Source organism: Pipistrellus kuhlii, unplaced genomic scaffold, assembly GCF_014108245.1.
Source record: "Pipistrellus kuhlii isolate mPipKuh1 unplaced genomic scaffold, mPipKuh1.p scaffold_m20_p_12, whole genome shotgun sequence".
Classification (NCBI taxonomy): domain Eukaryota; kingdom Metazoa; phylum Chordata; class Mammalia; order Chiroptera; family Vespertilionidae; genus Pipistrellus; species Pipistrellus kuhlii.
In genome coordinates this window covers 43,391,385-43,406,607 of record NW_023425427.1, presented here as the reverse complement: position 1 = coordinate 43,406,607, position 15,223 = coordinate 43,391,385, and the positions used below count along the sequence as shown (strand labels likewise).

General features: G+C 35.8%; 1 protein-coding gene across 2 annotated transcripts in view; it reads right to left on the bottom strand.

Annotated features, from left to right (window-relative positions):
• Positions 1-15,223, bottom strand: part of CCDC171 (coiled-coil domain containing 171) — a 219,781-nt gene that overhangs the window by 179,460 nt on the left and 25,098 nt on the right. For both annotated transcript variants that reach the window (XM_036434112.2, XM_045580256.1), the window contains one exon: positions 11,023-11,169. In XM_036434112.2, coding sequence (XP_036290005.1) covers positions 11,023-11,169 — 147 coding nt within the window. The remainder of the gene's footprint in view (positions 1-11,022; positions 11,170-15,223) is intronic.

Genomic DNA, 15,223 nt, shown 5'->3' with positions numbered 1-15,223 from the left:
TTTAGATCAACTAAATAAAGAAAGTAAAAATAGGGAAGGAAATATCACACAAGTACAAACTAGTTAGAGATTTCTCAGTAGTGTGAAATTTCTCAGATATGGCACTGTTTCCAAACAGTTGCACAAAGTTTACCCCAGAATGTCAACAGCTATCTAAATAGAAAGTGGCTGTGTATTTAACTGTTTTTCCAGATTTTATCACCTGATATTCCCATTAATGGACATTTTTGCAAATTACCAATATAGTAATAACCCATATTCAAAAAGATGATTCTAAGGGATTGAGTCATCACAGACAAAGTCTATAATGGTTACTTTAGTGGTAAGGATAATTTGTTATATTTTAGTGACTGTAACTAAATTTATTATATGTGCATTGACAAATAATTATAATACTAATTCCCTACCTATGTATAGGGAAAAGTATAGTTACTGTACTTTAAGCCCTTAATCTGAAAATATCAAAATATTTTTATTACCAAAAAAGACATCTTAAAAGATCAAAGTCTCTAAATATTTGACAAGTACTTGAAAAACAGAAGCACCATATTATGCCACTTAACCTGACATATATTGGTGGTTGGGGAAGGGTTATAACTAAAAATAATCTATGAGTCCTTTCCTATTTATCATCCTTGTCCTGATCAAAGAACTTGAAAAGGAATATTTATTATTCAATTAGTCTGATCTTTAATATGGGCTCTTTTTTAAAGCACTGATATTGCTAAGTAGCACATCTACAAAAGAGAGTGTACTTACATTAATGTCATTGATTATGTCAATCCTATAAATGAATATTAATATTCCACAATTTTCAAAGAAGTGTCATATGTATTTTGTCATTTAACAAAACAATATGCTATGTTTTTGTCAATAAAACATTTTAAATTTTTATAAGGCACACTTATTTGAAGATTTGGATTTTTTTTAAGTAGCTCTCTTATTTTTTAAGTAGCCAGCACAATATAAGAGAAAAGCAATTCTAGTCAGAAGCAAAATTAATGCTTCTTTTGTGACTCGGAACTGTTGTGTAAAAGTGAATAACTGACCTCCAGGTCAGGGAAATCCAATCCACTGAACTCTACCTTCACAGAAATCCAAATATGTTATATTTATTTTCAATCCCATCAAGCAAATGCTACTTTATAAAAAAATGTTTAGAAGATTATTAAAAACGAATGAACAGCTGAAACTGGTTTGGCTCAGTGGATAAAGCATCGGTCTGCAGATTGAAAGGTCCCAGGTTCGATTCCGGTCAAGGGCATGTACCTTGGTTGCGGGCACATCCCCAGTAGGAGGTGTGCAGGAGGCAGCCGATCGATGTTTCTAACTCTCTATCCCTCTCTCTTCCTACCATATGCTAGATCTTATACTAGATTCTCAGCTCTTATTTTAAGGTGAAAAGGGGTGCTGACAAACCTAAAAGCATTTCTATTACAAATAAGAAAAAAGATCTGTGTCACAAATGAAAATTGATTTGCCTCTAAGGGACATTCCTTATAATTCTCTGCTATAAATTACAATTAATCTGTAACTGTTTTATTAATAGGTTAGTTTTTATAAATAGGCTCACTTAAAACACTCCTCACTCTAAAATTACATAGCAGTCTCAAGAAATAGCTGTGTACAGATATTCAGAGCTCTATGTGCCCATCATCTTAACCATGGTTACTGCGGTTTGAGGAGAGAAACCTGTTAGTCACTGAGGATGGCAAACAATCAGAGCCTTTAAAGTTTCAGAATGGACATATGAAGGCAGCAGGATGAATTAGAGAACACAGCAATTGTTTTATTCACAAGAAATGAATAATGAAATATACCACTCAAAGTGTAAAATAGGAGGGATGGACAACAGTGTGATGATTAGGGGGCGGGTGGAAGAGGGCATAGATGGGGATAAATGGTAATGAAAATAAATAAATAACTAGGAAAGAAGGAAAAAAGGAAAGAAGGAAAGAGGGAGGAAGGGAGAGAGGGAGGAAAGAGTTAAATGGGGGGGAGGGAGTTTATATTAGTTTTAGGTATAATTTTGAAAACCAGATAATAAAACTAGGAAATTTCAGGAACAGACTTCATAGACTACAAATTCTCATTAGCATGGTAATTAATTTGGCATCTCTACAAATCATTTTTAAAAACCTTTTCTGGCAACAAAAACTTAAGCATTTAACATATTTTTTAATGAGTTTACAATCTGATAATTCATAAAATGTATAATACTTATAAGCACAATTATATAAACCAAGTGATTTCATCATTTACCTACTTTATTGCTAATCAACACAAATAGGTGGGGGGCGAGTTTAATTCCTACAAATACATGATAGCTTTAAAAAGATGAACCCCATGAAGTAGCCTTCATGGACAATATAAGAAATAAGATTCAATTTTCTTCTCCTTTTTCACTTGAGTGGAGTGAAAGGTAGAGAAGAAAGCTACATTTTACCCTTTATGTTACTACAATATAGTAGAATATGACTGACAGCAGCAATTCACCACTTATTTGCAAAGACCATTCTCTCCGCTGTAATCTTCACAAGATTCTTCCATCCTCTCAGAATTAGGTTTGCATCTTCTCTTTTCTCTTTTCTTATTGAGTTAAGCTTATTTCCCATGATAAAAAAAAAAAAAAATACCTCCCCTAGTTGTAGAGAGGTTTATAAAAGCCATGGATATTTCTTTTTGCAGTTCACTTTTCCCTTGGTTCTGGGTATCCAGCACCACATTTATGAAATTGGATTGGGAGTTTGTTTGCTTTTTTAATCTAAGAAACCATTGATTCATGTTAGGATGATTAAGCCACACAATGGTATTTACCTTATCAGATTTAAAATATATATGAACTTTTCTGGCCCAAGCACATAAAGAAATCACTCTTTCATAAAATGCAACTATTGAAAAGCTTCACTAAACCTGAAAATATTTACTAGGCTGAATTTCTACTATATTTGTTGCTTTAGTCTGATATTACTGACATTAAATAATGTATTCTAGTTAATTAAAATTTTAACCATTTCCCTTCACTATTATTATCCCATAATTCTTATTAAAAATACCACTGACAGCCCTGATGGTGTGGTTCAGTGGTTGTGTCAACCCATGAACAAAGAGGTCACTGGTTTAATTCCCAGTGAGGGCATATGACTGGGTTGTGCGCTTGATCCCCAGTAGGGGGTGTGCAGGAGACAGCCAATTGATATTTCCTTCTCATTAATGTTTCTATCTATCCCTCTCACTTCCAATCTCTCAAAACAAATCAATAAAAACATTTTTTTAAATACCACTGACAATTTCTTAAATACCTAGAATTACTAGTAGTTAATGTCTCCACAATTGAATGTAAAAACCAGCATTAAGTGCTCTTCAAAAATTTACCTTCTCCTTTATAATGTCATCATCTGGGCCAATAGCCAATACATTCCCTAAATTATCAAGCAAACTTCTTAAGGGTGAAGAATCATCGATAAGTCAAAGGACTCTACCTGCCCACTTATAAAATTCTTATAAAATGGATAAAAGAGACTATCTGGATTACCCTCAAAGTAATTGTCCTAGTCCAGGCTGGGCCTCTTCACTCAAGGAACAAAGGGGCCTGTGCTGTGGGGCCTGGGGAGAAACCCTTGAATTTGCTCTTCATAATCTGGGAAAAGTCAGGCACCCCACCCCTGCACCAGCTGTCCAAATTCTCCAAAAGCAGAGGCCAAGTATTCGCAAAAGTATTTACAGAGTAGCTTAAAAAAACACACACACAAAATAAAACTACTCTGAAACAATTTTATATTTGCAACATTAATCATTAAAAAAATAAATTGGACAAGTAAATATTTTGTAAGGAAAAAAAAATCAATACTAACTTATAAAAACAAATCTTAAAGTTTAGGCATTAGATATTTCCTCAATGGAGTCTAAATTAGCTTATCAAGCATTTTATCAGCAAAAAATAAATCACTGTTACCTAGTACTTTTCACACCTCTAAGACAATTAAAATATGTTTAGTGATGACCATAGGGTTTTCCAGCATCCTAATGTGACTTCTAAATGATTTTCTTAAATTCTAAGTATATTCAGAACTTTAACTCTATTCCTTTTTTTGAATAGTAAATACCTTTATCTAAGACTTCTGGAAAACGAGGTCTGTGTAGATATTCAGAGCTGGGCAACAGTAAGAACTTGTAGCACATCCTGTGTTCTGTTCATCATGCTGCAGTCCCACTTCTGTGTGAAAGCCTTCCCCTCACCTCCAGTGCTTTCTATTCTAGCAACTAAGCACCACTGTGTCCTTCATACCCCTTCTTACAGCTCACTGTGCCACACTCATGGAAAACACTCAATATGCTGACATATGCTCCCTTTATCAAATTTTGGAAAACGTCTGTAGGTAATATGTAATTAGATGTTGTGAAGAGCTTATGCTCTTAATAGCTCTACTATGGTCTCGTCCCCAAAAGATGGGGGAAATAATCTGTTTAAATATTTCTACTGTTGCAGCAGGACACTAAACCTCAAGAGAGGTGTCTTTCTGGAGGTCACATAACCAAAAAGTTAACCTGTGAGGCTTCTTGTGCAGAGCTACACCTAGTGATGGGATCTTGAATCACTACCAAACTTGCTGCTTCACCTGTAAAATTAGAGAACAGTATCGACTTCATAGAGTTGTGAGAATTAAAAGATGAATTTAAAGCAACTGCTACACTGCCCTTTTACCATCAGCACTACGGTCCTGCTCTGACTTCTGTGATGATGCAGACACATGGCTGCTACAAGTTAGAGAAGACTGTTTGACTTCATTAAAGGCACTTGCGTGTTGTAAAGAGTAGAGTGATGGTTGGTATAAGTCAGTTAAAATACCAGCACCAGCCGAGACCGGTTTGGCTCAATGGATAGAGCATCGGCTTGGGGACTGAAGGGACCCGGGTTCGATTCCGGACAAGGGCATGTACCTTGGTTGCGGTCATATCCCCAGTAGGGGGTGTGCAAGAGGCAGCTGATCGATGACTCTCTCTCATTGATGTTTCTAGCTCTCTATGTCTCTCCCTTCCTCTCTGTACAAAATCAATAAAATATATATTTTTTAAAAATAAATTAATTAATTAAACAAAATAAAATACATCACCACAACATTCCAGCTTCAATGAATTGGATCTATTGTTTCAACCTGAGCTTAGAGGTCAGGGAGCTGCACCCCTCACAGGTATTGAAGACAATTCCTCAGGACCAAAGTTGGTCTGGGACTAGCTCTTACCCTGGACCTGCTACAACGTGGCCATGGCCCAACCTGACTAAGAAGCCAGAGAGTCCTTCTGTGAATATACTAAAAAACACTGAATGGTACACTATACATAAGTTAATTTGTAGCATGTAAACTGTAACTCCAAGTTGTTGGGTTGTTTTTTTTTAATATCATCAATATGACAATTTTAACTTCCAGGCATCCACCTGCACCCCAAATAGCCAAAAATACCTCTCCAGAATCACTGCACAAACTGGAGATTTATTATCTGGAGAATGTGACTCTGAACCAGAGGCTCATGGACATACAGATACACAGGGAGCAGGCAGGGCAAAGAGGTACACAAAACTGAAACCAGGGCAAAAAGTCTGCTACTGAACAGTATGATACCCAGACTCTTCCTCCATTTCCTTCTTCCATTTTATAACCACCAAAAGGGAAATTAGCAGATCACCCTTTGCAGAAACTAAAGAAACATAGTGAAAAGACCTATATAAATTATAACATCTCAAATTTTCCCAATGAAATACTTGGCACGCATCTCCTTATCGTCCCTACATTAAGACTTCCTAAGACCAATACTTACATATGCAACTGCCTACTCAACATCTCCACTTGGATGTCTGATGAGCATGTCTGTTAACATATCCTAAAACCAAATTCCTGATCTCTTCCTAATCTGCCCCACTTGCATTCTTTGTCAGCTGAGTAAATGGCAATGTTATTTGCAGTTTGCTCAGAGATATAGAGACATAGAAAGAGAAATGTATTTACCCTTTGCTGTAAATATTTTTCTCATTTATCTTTGTCTTTAGTGGAGGGTTTCACTCACATATGATATTAATTTCCATAGTCAAAGCTATAAATCTATTTCTTTATTACTTTGTTCCACTGCTTTTATGATTAGTAGTAAATCATATAGCACTAAGAGAACAGAGAAAATTAATCCAAGTTTTCTTCTTCTGGTTTAGCATCATTTTTAATATTTCACACTTTTTAATCCAACTGGAATTTATTTTAGAATACGATGTAAGATAGGAATCTAATTTTATTTTGTATCAAAAGATTAACCAATTCTTTCAACACGATTCACTGAATAATCTGTCATATCCTAATGGATTTAAAAAATCTTAATAAACTAAATTTTTTTATCCTCACCCAAGAATATGTTTTATTGATTTTTAGAGAGAGATTGAGAGACAGAGAGAGAGAGAGAACTGATGTGAGAGAGAAACATCAATCAGTTGCTGCCCATACCGCACCAATAGGAGGTAGAACTTACAATCTATGTATGTACCCTGATCAGGAATTGAACTTGCAATCTTTTGGTGTATGAGACGACGCTCCAACAAACTGAGCCACCTGGCCAAGGCTTAATATACTAGGTTTTTATAAATATTTTACAAATCTACTATTGGCCTTTCAATTCTGTTCCATTGGTTTGTTCTTACAACCTACTAAATGGGAGAAGACATTTGCCAATAAAACATCTGATAAGGAGTTAATATCCAAAATTTATAAAGAACTTAAAAATTCAACACCCCCCCAAAAAAAAACAAGCAATCCAATTAAAAAGCAAAGTGAGGACTTAAACAGACTTCTCCAAAGAGGAGATACAGATGGCCAATAGACATATGAAAAAATGCTCAATGTCACTAATCATCAGAGATAATTAGTGAAATGCAAATTAAAACTACCACATATCATCTCACACCTGTCGGAATGGATATCAATTAGTCAACAAAAACAAGTGATGTGAGAAAAGAAAACTCTCGTGCACTGTTGGTGAGACTGCGGGTTGGTACAGCCACTATGCAAGACAGCATGAAGGTTCCTCAAAAAAAAATTAAAAATGACCCAGCAATTTCATTTCTGGGTATAATTACAAAGAGACCCAAAACACTAATTTGAAAGAATATATGCACCCCTATTTCACTGCAAGATTATTACAACAGCCAAGATATGGAAGCATCCGAAGTGCTCATCAGTAGACCAGTAGATAAAAATGTAGTGGTAGATATATGCAATGGACTATTACTTGGCCATAAAAATAAAATGAAATTTTACCATTTGCAATAGCATGATGGACTTAGTGAATATTATGCTAAGTGAGTAAAGTCAGACAGAGAAAGGTAAATACCATGTGATTTCAGTTATATGTAGAATCTACAGTAAAAAAAAAACAAATTAAATGAACAAACAAAATTGAAAGAGACTCATAGATACAGAGAACAGACTAATAATTGCCAGAGAAGATAGGGTTAGGCCTGGGTAAAAAAAGGTGAAGGGAATCTAGAAGTACAAATTAGTATCACAAAATAGTCACAGGGATGTAAAGTATAGCACAGGGAATATAACCAATAATACTGTAATAACTGTGTATGGCACCAGGTAGGGACTTAAAATATGAGGGGTATAATTTTGTAAAGTATATATGGTTGTCTAACCCTATGATGTACACCTGAAACAAATTAAAAAATAAGACTAAATCTAAACTGTAATTGAAAAATAAAAATGTTAAAAGTAGTACTAATGAAAAATAGAAAGTCTAGTTTTGAAGTTATTGTACTTTCTGGCCATGCAACAATCTTTCCCCTTTTTATGGTACCAGCACCCTGATTTTCTCTATAAGAATGTATTTGTGCCGAAACCGGTTTGGCCCAGTGGATAGAGCATCGGCCTGCGGACTGAAAGGTCCCTGGTTCGATTCCGGTCAAGGACATGTACCCTGGTTGTGGCGCATCCCCGGTGGGGGGTGTGCAGGAGGCAGCTGATGGATGTTTCTCTATCATCAATGTTTCTAACTCTCTACCCCTCTCTCTTCCTCTCTGTAAAAAATCAATAAAATATATTTTTTTTAAATAAATAAAAGAATGTATTTGGGCTTCAATTTTAGTAGAACTGAGAGGGATTTATTTGGGGCAAAAGACTTCTTTCAATAAAATGTTCTGTTCCTGGATTTTGTAACTTTTGAATAAAGTTACTTTTGTTTTTGTTTTTGTTTTTTGTTTTTAATTTTTTTTTTATTAAATTATTATCTGTGTACATATTTTACCATTGCCCCCCCCCCAAAAGTTACTTTTGAATGAAAATTATTGATACCAGTTCACCCTAATTTCTTCTATCTTTTCCGCTTCAGAGATCTTTGGAGGTCTGGGGCTCATGCTTTCTGAGCCTGATTCCTCACAGTGTGCATTCTGATTCTCTGAATAAGAGTCCCATATTCTTCCTCTGAAGTCCCTTTTTAAGTTAACCAAAGTTGGTTTCTGTTGCATACAACCAAAAATGACAACTGATATGTTACTGAAGCTTTACAGTATGTATTTACTACTGATAATATAAGTCTCCACTCATAAATCATCAAAATGTTTAATATTCTCATCTGGCTCTTCAGTCTTTCACATGAATTTTAGAATCTGTCTTCCCAAAATAATTCCATTGGAGCTTTCACTGGAACAGCTTTAAGCCATAATATAATCTGGGGACAATTTTTGTCTTTACAATATTAAGTATTTATAAGATGTCTTCCAATTTTCTTTTAAGACTATCAGTTACATTTCATAATTTCTAATATATTTGTTGTTAATTATATTACCATTTTTGTCACTATGGTGAAAAAAACTTTTTTAGTATTTTATTTTCTGAATAGAGGCCCGGTGCACAAAATTCATGCATTGGGGGAAGAGGGTTCATTCAGCCCGGCCTGTGCCTTCTCACAGACCAGGAGCCCAGCAATTGATCGCCCCGCAGAGGGAGGCCCCCCCAACTGCCACCTGCCAGGTAACCTGGGCCTTCATTTGGGGCGATCACAGAGCCCCCCAGCTGGTGGTCTGGGCCTCCCTCTGCAGATGACCGTGAGGCAATGGCAGGGCCCCCCAACAAATCACATCACACCCACCTTAGCGGTGGCAGTCAGTACTGGGTCTCCAAGGCGCCCGCAACCCAGGAGGGACCAAGAGGTCAACACTTCAGTCTTCTCACCAGTCCCCACCCACCTGAGCCTGCTGCATGCACAGCCTGGCATTCAGTAGTTCATTCGGTTGTTTTGGATGTTACAGACCCTGGCTCTTTATACCGTATTTTTTGGACCATAAGACGCACTTTTTTTCTCCCAGAAGTGGGGGGGAAAAGTCCCTGCGTCTTATGGTCCAAATATAGCCTACACATATACTTTAAAAAAAAAGTTTTTTTACTTGCCCGGCTCTGTGTGGTCTCTGTGTGCTTGCCCGGCTCTAAAATGGTTCTAAATGCTGCTGTTTACTTTACAGGGTTGATTACATGTGTTTATGACTGTGATGTTGGGTTTTAATGCACATAAAATATTTTAGGACACTATTTGTTTCAGAATCTTTTTTTCTTCATTTCCCTTCTCTAAAAACTGGTGCGTCTTATGGTCTGGAGCGTCTTATGGTCCGAAAAATACGGTATATTATTTAGGATTATTGCTAGTGTGTAAGAACTCTATATAATAAAATCCTAATATGCAAATTGCCCCTGTTTGATCAGGAGACCGGGAGCTTGACCACTCGCTATGATGTGTGCTTGACCACCAGAGGGCGGCATGGAACATGGTGGGCATCAGGGACACTCCTGGCCCCAATGGGTCCAGATGAGAGTGGGACAAAGGCAGGAGAGTGGAGCAGGTGAGTGAGTGGTGCCAGGCCAAGGCGGGGTGCCAGACGGGACTATGGGGCTGTGAGGCTGGGAGTGAGTGTTGAGGCCCGATCTCCGCAGCCACTGTAAAGGACAATAGCCAGGAAAATCAACTTTAAAATTATTAATGCTAGTAAGAATATTTAGCTAGGAGGCTAGAAAAAAAAAAATACTATCCTATATAATAAAAGGTTGATATGAAAATTGACCTCATGGCAGAACGACTGGTCACTGTGATGCACACCCATGCATGAATTAATGCACTGGGCCTCTAGTATAAACATAATTATTATCCTACTAGAGGCCCAATACATGAAATTCATGTACTCTGGGAGGGTCCCTCAGCCAGCCTGTACCCTTCCACAGTCCAGGAGCCCTTGGAGGACGTCCAGTTGACCTCCTTAGCGCAGCCGCAGAGCCTGGCTTCCAGCTGAGCAGCGCTCCCCCCATGGTAGCGCACTGACCACCAGAGAGCAGCTCCTGCATTGAGTGTCTGTCCTTTGGTGGTCAGTGCGCATCATAACAACTAGTGATTCCGCTATTCGGTAAATTTGCATATTAACCTTTTAGTATATAGGATATTATTTTCTTTCTAGCCTCCTAGCTAAATATTCTTACTGGCATTAATAATTTTTTTTTAAATATATTTTATTGATTTTTTCACAGAGAGGAAGGGAGAGAGATAGAGACTAGAGATAGAGATAGAGACGAGAGAGAAACATCGACCAGCTGCCTCCTGCACAACCCCTACTGGGGATGTGCCCGCAACCAATGTACATGCCCTTGACCGGAATCGAACCTGGGACCTTTCAGTCCGCAGACCGACGCTCTACCACTGAGCCTAACTGGTTTCGGCGCATTAATAATTTTAAAGTTGATTTTCTTGACTATTGAAGGTTATACAATATCTATAATAAGAAGAATCATACTTCCTTCTTTCCAAAAATTCTAATTCTTATTGCCATTCTTGCCTTTATATATTTCTTTGGTTAAAATTCCCAAAACAAAATTAAATGACACATTGAGTTTAATGACCCACCCCTGTGCCCATCGCAGCCTAGCAACCCACAGTTCCTTTCAAGGTGCAAGAATTTGTATACTGGGCCCTAGTATGTTATAAAAAAATGAGAAAGTATACCTCAAATTCTTTTCGAAGACGTTCCTCTCGTTGAGTGCTAAGTTCAAGTTCACTTGTTTGTTGCCGTAAAAGGTCAGAGCAATCCATGTGTTCGGTTTCTAATTTTTCTACTTTCTTGTGCATACTTTGTACAGCACTATCTTGCTCCTGAAAAACATTCATTTTTGCATCAACAGAATGTATAAGCCAACATTGACTAACGTGTATTCTGTGGTAGACAGTAAGTAACTAAGTCTGTGCTTCCACTGGGACAATAGGTTAATTTGCATAGGCCGGGGAGGCCAAGTTTATATTCTAGCAATGTTTCAGGATATACATATGTTGTAAAAGCATTATTGGAGGTTTACAATTTTTTAAATCTAATCAGATTTAATTAATCAATATATATTACAACTGAAACGTGGATAGCTTACTAAAATGCTATGCTACTTCAAATAGCTTCTGAGGATCTTTACAGAATTCTGTAGTTCAACTGTCATATATTAGTATAATGTTTTTCCCTTTCGTTAAAATTTTTAAGTATTTAGTAATACAAGTGGACGTTGCTCCTTGGGTGATGAGGAATGCGTGGCCTGGATGCCTCAGAATAACCCAGGAGAGATTTTGATGAGAGCTCACGGTACTTTACGCTTATAGCTTCCAGCTCTTAAAGTTGCATCCACTAGATGGCTGTGTTTCATTTTCTCTCACGTATTCAATTTCTCAAATCTCTCTTATGCTACTGAAAGAAAAATAATAACAGGCACTCTTCTACTTTAATATCTCAATCTCTTTTTCCAAATAAACTCAAAAATAACCCTGACAAAAGTCCCTCTCTATCCTGGAAAAAGAGTGTACTAACTAGATACAATTTTGATACTTCTCATAATTTACAATAATAAAATTTGGGGGGAAATGAGAACAATGTAATATTTCTAAAACTTTGGGTTTTAATGAGTAAATTAATTTGTTGCATTAATTAAATTAATAAAACAAAGCAAAGATATAACTTTTCTAAAAGCAATTTCAAAAAAAGTGGCTTGATATTATTTTCATATTTTACTTAAGGGTCTCAAGTCTGTCAAAATTTTTTTATGTGAAAACCATATCTGGAGATTAAATTTACATTATCAGGATAATATGGGCTTCTGTTGTTTTAACAACCTTCACTATGTGCCTGAACTGTTAACACCAAAAAATAAAAATGATGACCAGAAAAAAAAAATAATCAAGAGAGACAGGAAAAAAACACCTTCAATATAAGTATGACTTATATTCATAGAAAGTTAAGATATTACAAACATGAAACAAAAAGAGTTTACTATAAAAATATATAGTCAAAGAATAAGAATAAACTCTTAGAAATTAAAAACCCAAAAGCAGAAATAAAAATGCAATACAAAGGCTGCAATATAAAATTGAGGAAATACCTCCAGAAAATAAAGCAAAAATATAAAAGAATGGATAATAGAAGTAAAATGCACTGAGAACACCAACTCTTTGCCAAATAGATCTAGCAATATAACCCAATCCCAACCAAAATTACAAGATTTTTTGGTAGCATACAAGAAGCCAATCCTCAAACTCACACAGAACATTGAAGGCTAAGAATAACTCTCCTTTTTCCCCAAAAAAAATTAAGAATAAAGAGAGGGAAAATTGACCTAGTAGAGATCAAGAATTACTGTAAATCCATGATAAATAAAACATTTATTATTGATTCATAAATAGATATAAAAGTGGAACAGAACAGAGCGCCCAGGAAACAAGCCTTAGATATAAAGAAACTTGAATGTGAAATAGACAATATTATAAATCATTCATTGGTAACAGAATAGACAGCTGAATAACTGGCAAGGGGGCATTTGGCTATCCACTTGGCAAAGAATAATATTAGAGAAAAAAATATATATTCTCTTTATAATTTTAGGTTACACAGGTCATAAAAAGCACTATGAATGAAGACTGATAAATTCAACTACATTAAAATTTTAAACTGTAGCCAAAGCCGGCTTGGCTCAGTGGTAGAGTGTTGGTCTGCAGACTGAAAGGTCCCAGGTTCGATTCCGGTCAAGGGCATGTACATTGGTTGCGGGCACATCCCCAGTGGGAAGTGTGCAAGAGGCAGCTGGTCGATGTTTCTCTCTCATCAGCATTTCTAGCTCTCTATCTCTCTCCCTTCCTCTCTGTAAAAAATCAGTAAAATATATATTTTTTTAAAAATTTAAACTGTACGTCAAACACAATGTAAATTGTCTCCACAAAGAGAAAAAAGATGTCTGCAATAGTGATATTAATAACCAAGAACTGGTAACCAAACATATAAAAAGTTCCTATAAACTAATAAAAATATATAAACAATCCAAAAGAAAAAATATAAAATGGCAGTTCAAAAAAGAAACATAAATATCCAATAAACATACCATGCTCAATGTCAGAAAATAGAAAATTATACAGGAATGAGATATAGTTTCATATATATATATATATATATATATATATATATATATATATATATATATAATACTGCCGAAAAAATTAAATCTGAAAAATACCAAGTGTGCAAGAGACTGTCAGAGAAATAAAGTCTTCTCTCACATTGGTATAACCATTTGGGAGAACAACGTGGCATGTATTAAATTGCATAATCATTAAGTACATACACATATAAACAAAAGTACCTGGTGTTCACAGGAGAATTATCTGCAATAATTCAAACTTGGAAAAAAATTAAGTCTCAATCAATCAAGTAATGGATAAATCAAGTATGGTATATGCATAGGATAAAATACCATACTTAAGTTAAACTGAATGAACCAGAGTTACTTTGTTAACTTGAATAAATATCAATAAAACAAGTGGAAAAGATAAGGTGTACGGTACGATATTCTGTAAACAAAGAAAATAACAACATAATATGATACACAATCAACGTACACAAACAGAAAATTGAATACCAACTTCAAAATAATGTTCATCTGTTGGGGTTAGGGGTGTGGTGGGAGGGTGAAATGATTCAGAATAGTCTCCAGTGATCTAACAATTTATTGTTTGTTTTTTATTCTGAAGCAAATACGACAAATACATTATCTAGAAGGTACATATTAGCTATATTAATGGAATTGGTTTGTTATATTGGATATTGGTTATATTAATCCCTATTATTTTTTTATATGTTCATATACTTGTTTTAATTTTATGGTTTTATCAATACAACCCAAGTCTGGGATACAGTATAACATACAAGAAAATGAAAAAGATCCATAAAACATCTCATACAAAATTAATTTGCCTCCTTCCAAGAAAATTCTTCCAATTTTGTCAAAGAATCTATTTTCTAATCCAAACAAAAGCTACTTGGATCTTTACAGTGAAGTGTATGTGTATATAAAGAATAAAATGATATTAAGAACACTGGAAGTAATGGAGTTTTCCTTTTTTCCACTAGAGGGAGGTGTTGAACTTAAAATATTTTAAAATGAGGCCTGTGTTAGAACTGACATTTAGCATTACAGAAAACCACATTGTGCTTTCTACATCTTCCAGAAACATAGCCCAAAAGTATGATTTTTCATATGTTTTCATATAAACAATATCTCTCAGACTCCAAAATGTGGTTTCAGTTCTGAAGAATTATAGAAGCAGAGTTAGAGATGTATCAAACAAAAGTACTTCTTCCTAGCTTAGGAAATATATCAATATACCTATTTACAATCTAGTACATGGTTATCTCCTAAAAGAGTCAAGACAAGCTTCTCCTCTCTAAATCCCCAAAGCCAGTATAGTTTTACAATCAAAAAGTGTTTGCTGCTCTGGCCAGTGTGGCAAGGTGGTTAGAGTGTTGGTCTGTGCACCAACAGGTCACAAGTTCGATTCCTGGTCAAGTGCACGTACCTGGGTTACAGGTTAAATCCCCGGTCATAGTCCAGGCATGTGCAGGAGGCAACCAGTCTATGTGCTTCTCTCACATTGATGTTTCGTTTCTCTTTTCTCTTCTCTCCCCTCACCTCCCTTCCACTTTCTCTAAAAATCAATGGAGAAAATATCCTTGGATGAGAATTAACCAAAAAAAAAGTATTTGCTGCTGTAAACTATAAACTGGGTCTAATATCCTATTTAATAAAAGAGTAATATGTAAATTGACTGTCACTTCAAGACACAACATGGCCACCCCCATGTGGTCAAAGATGGCTGCCTCCATGTGGACACAAGATGGCAGCCA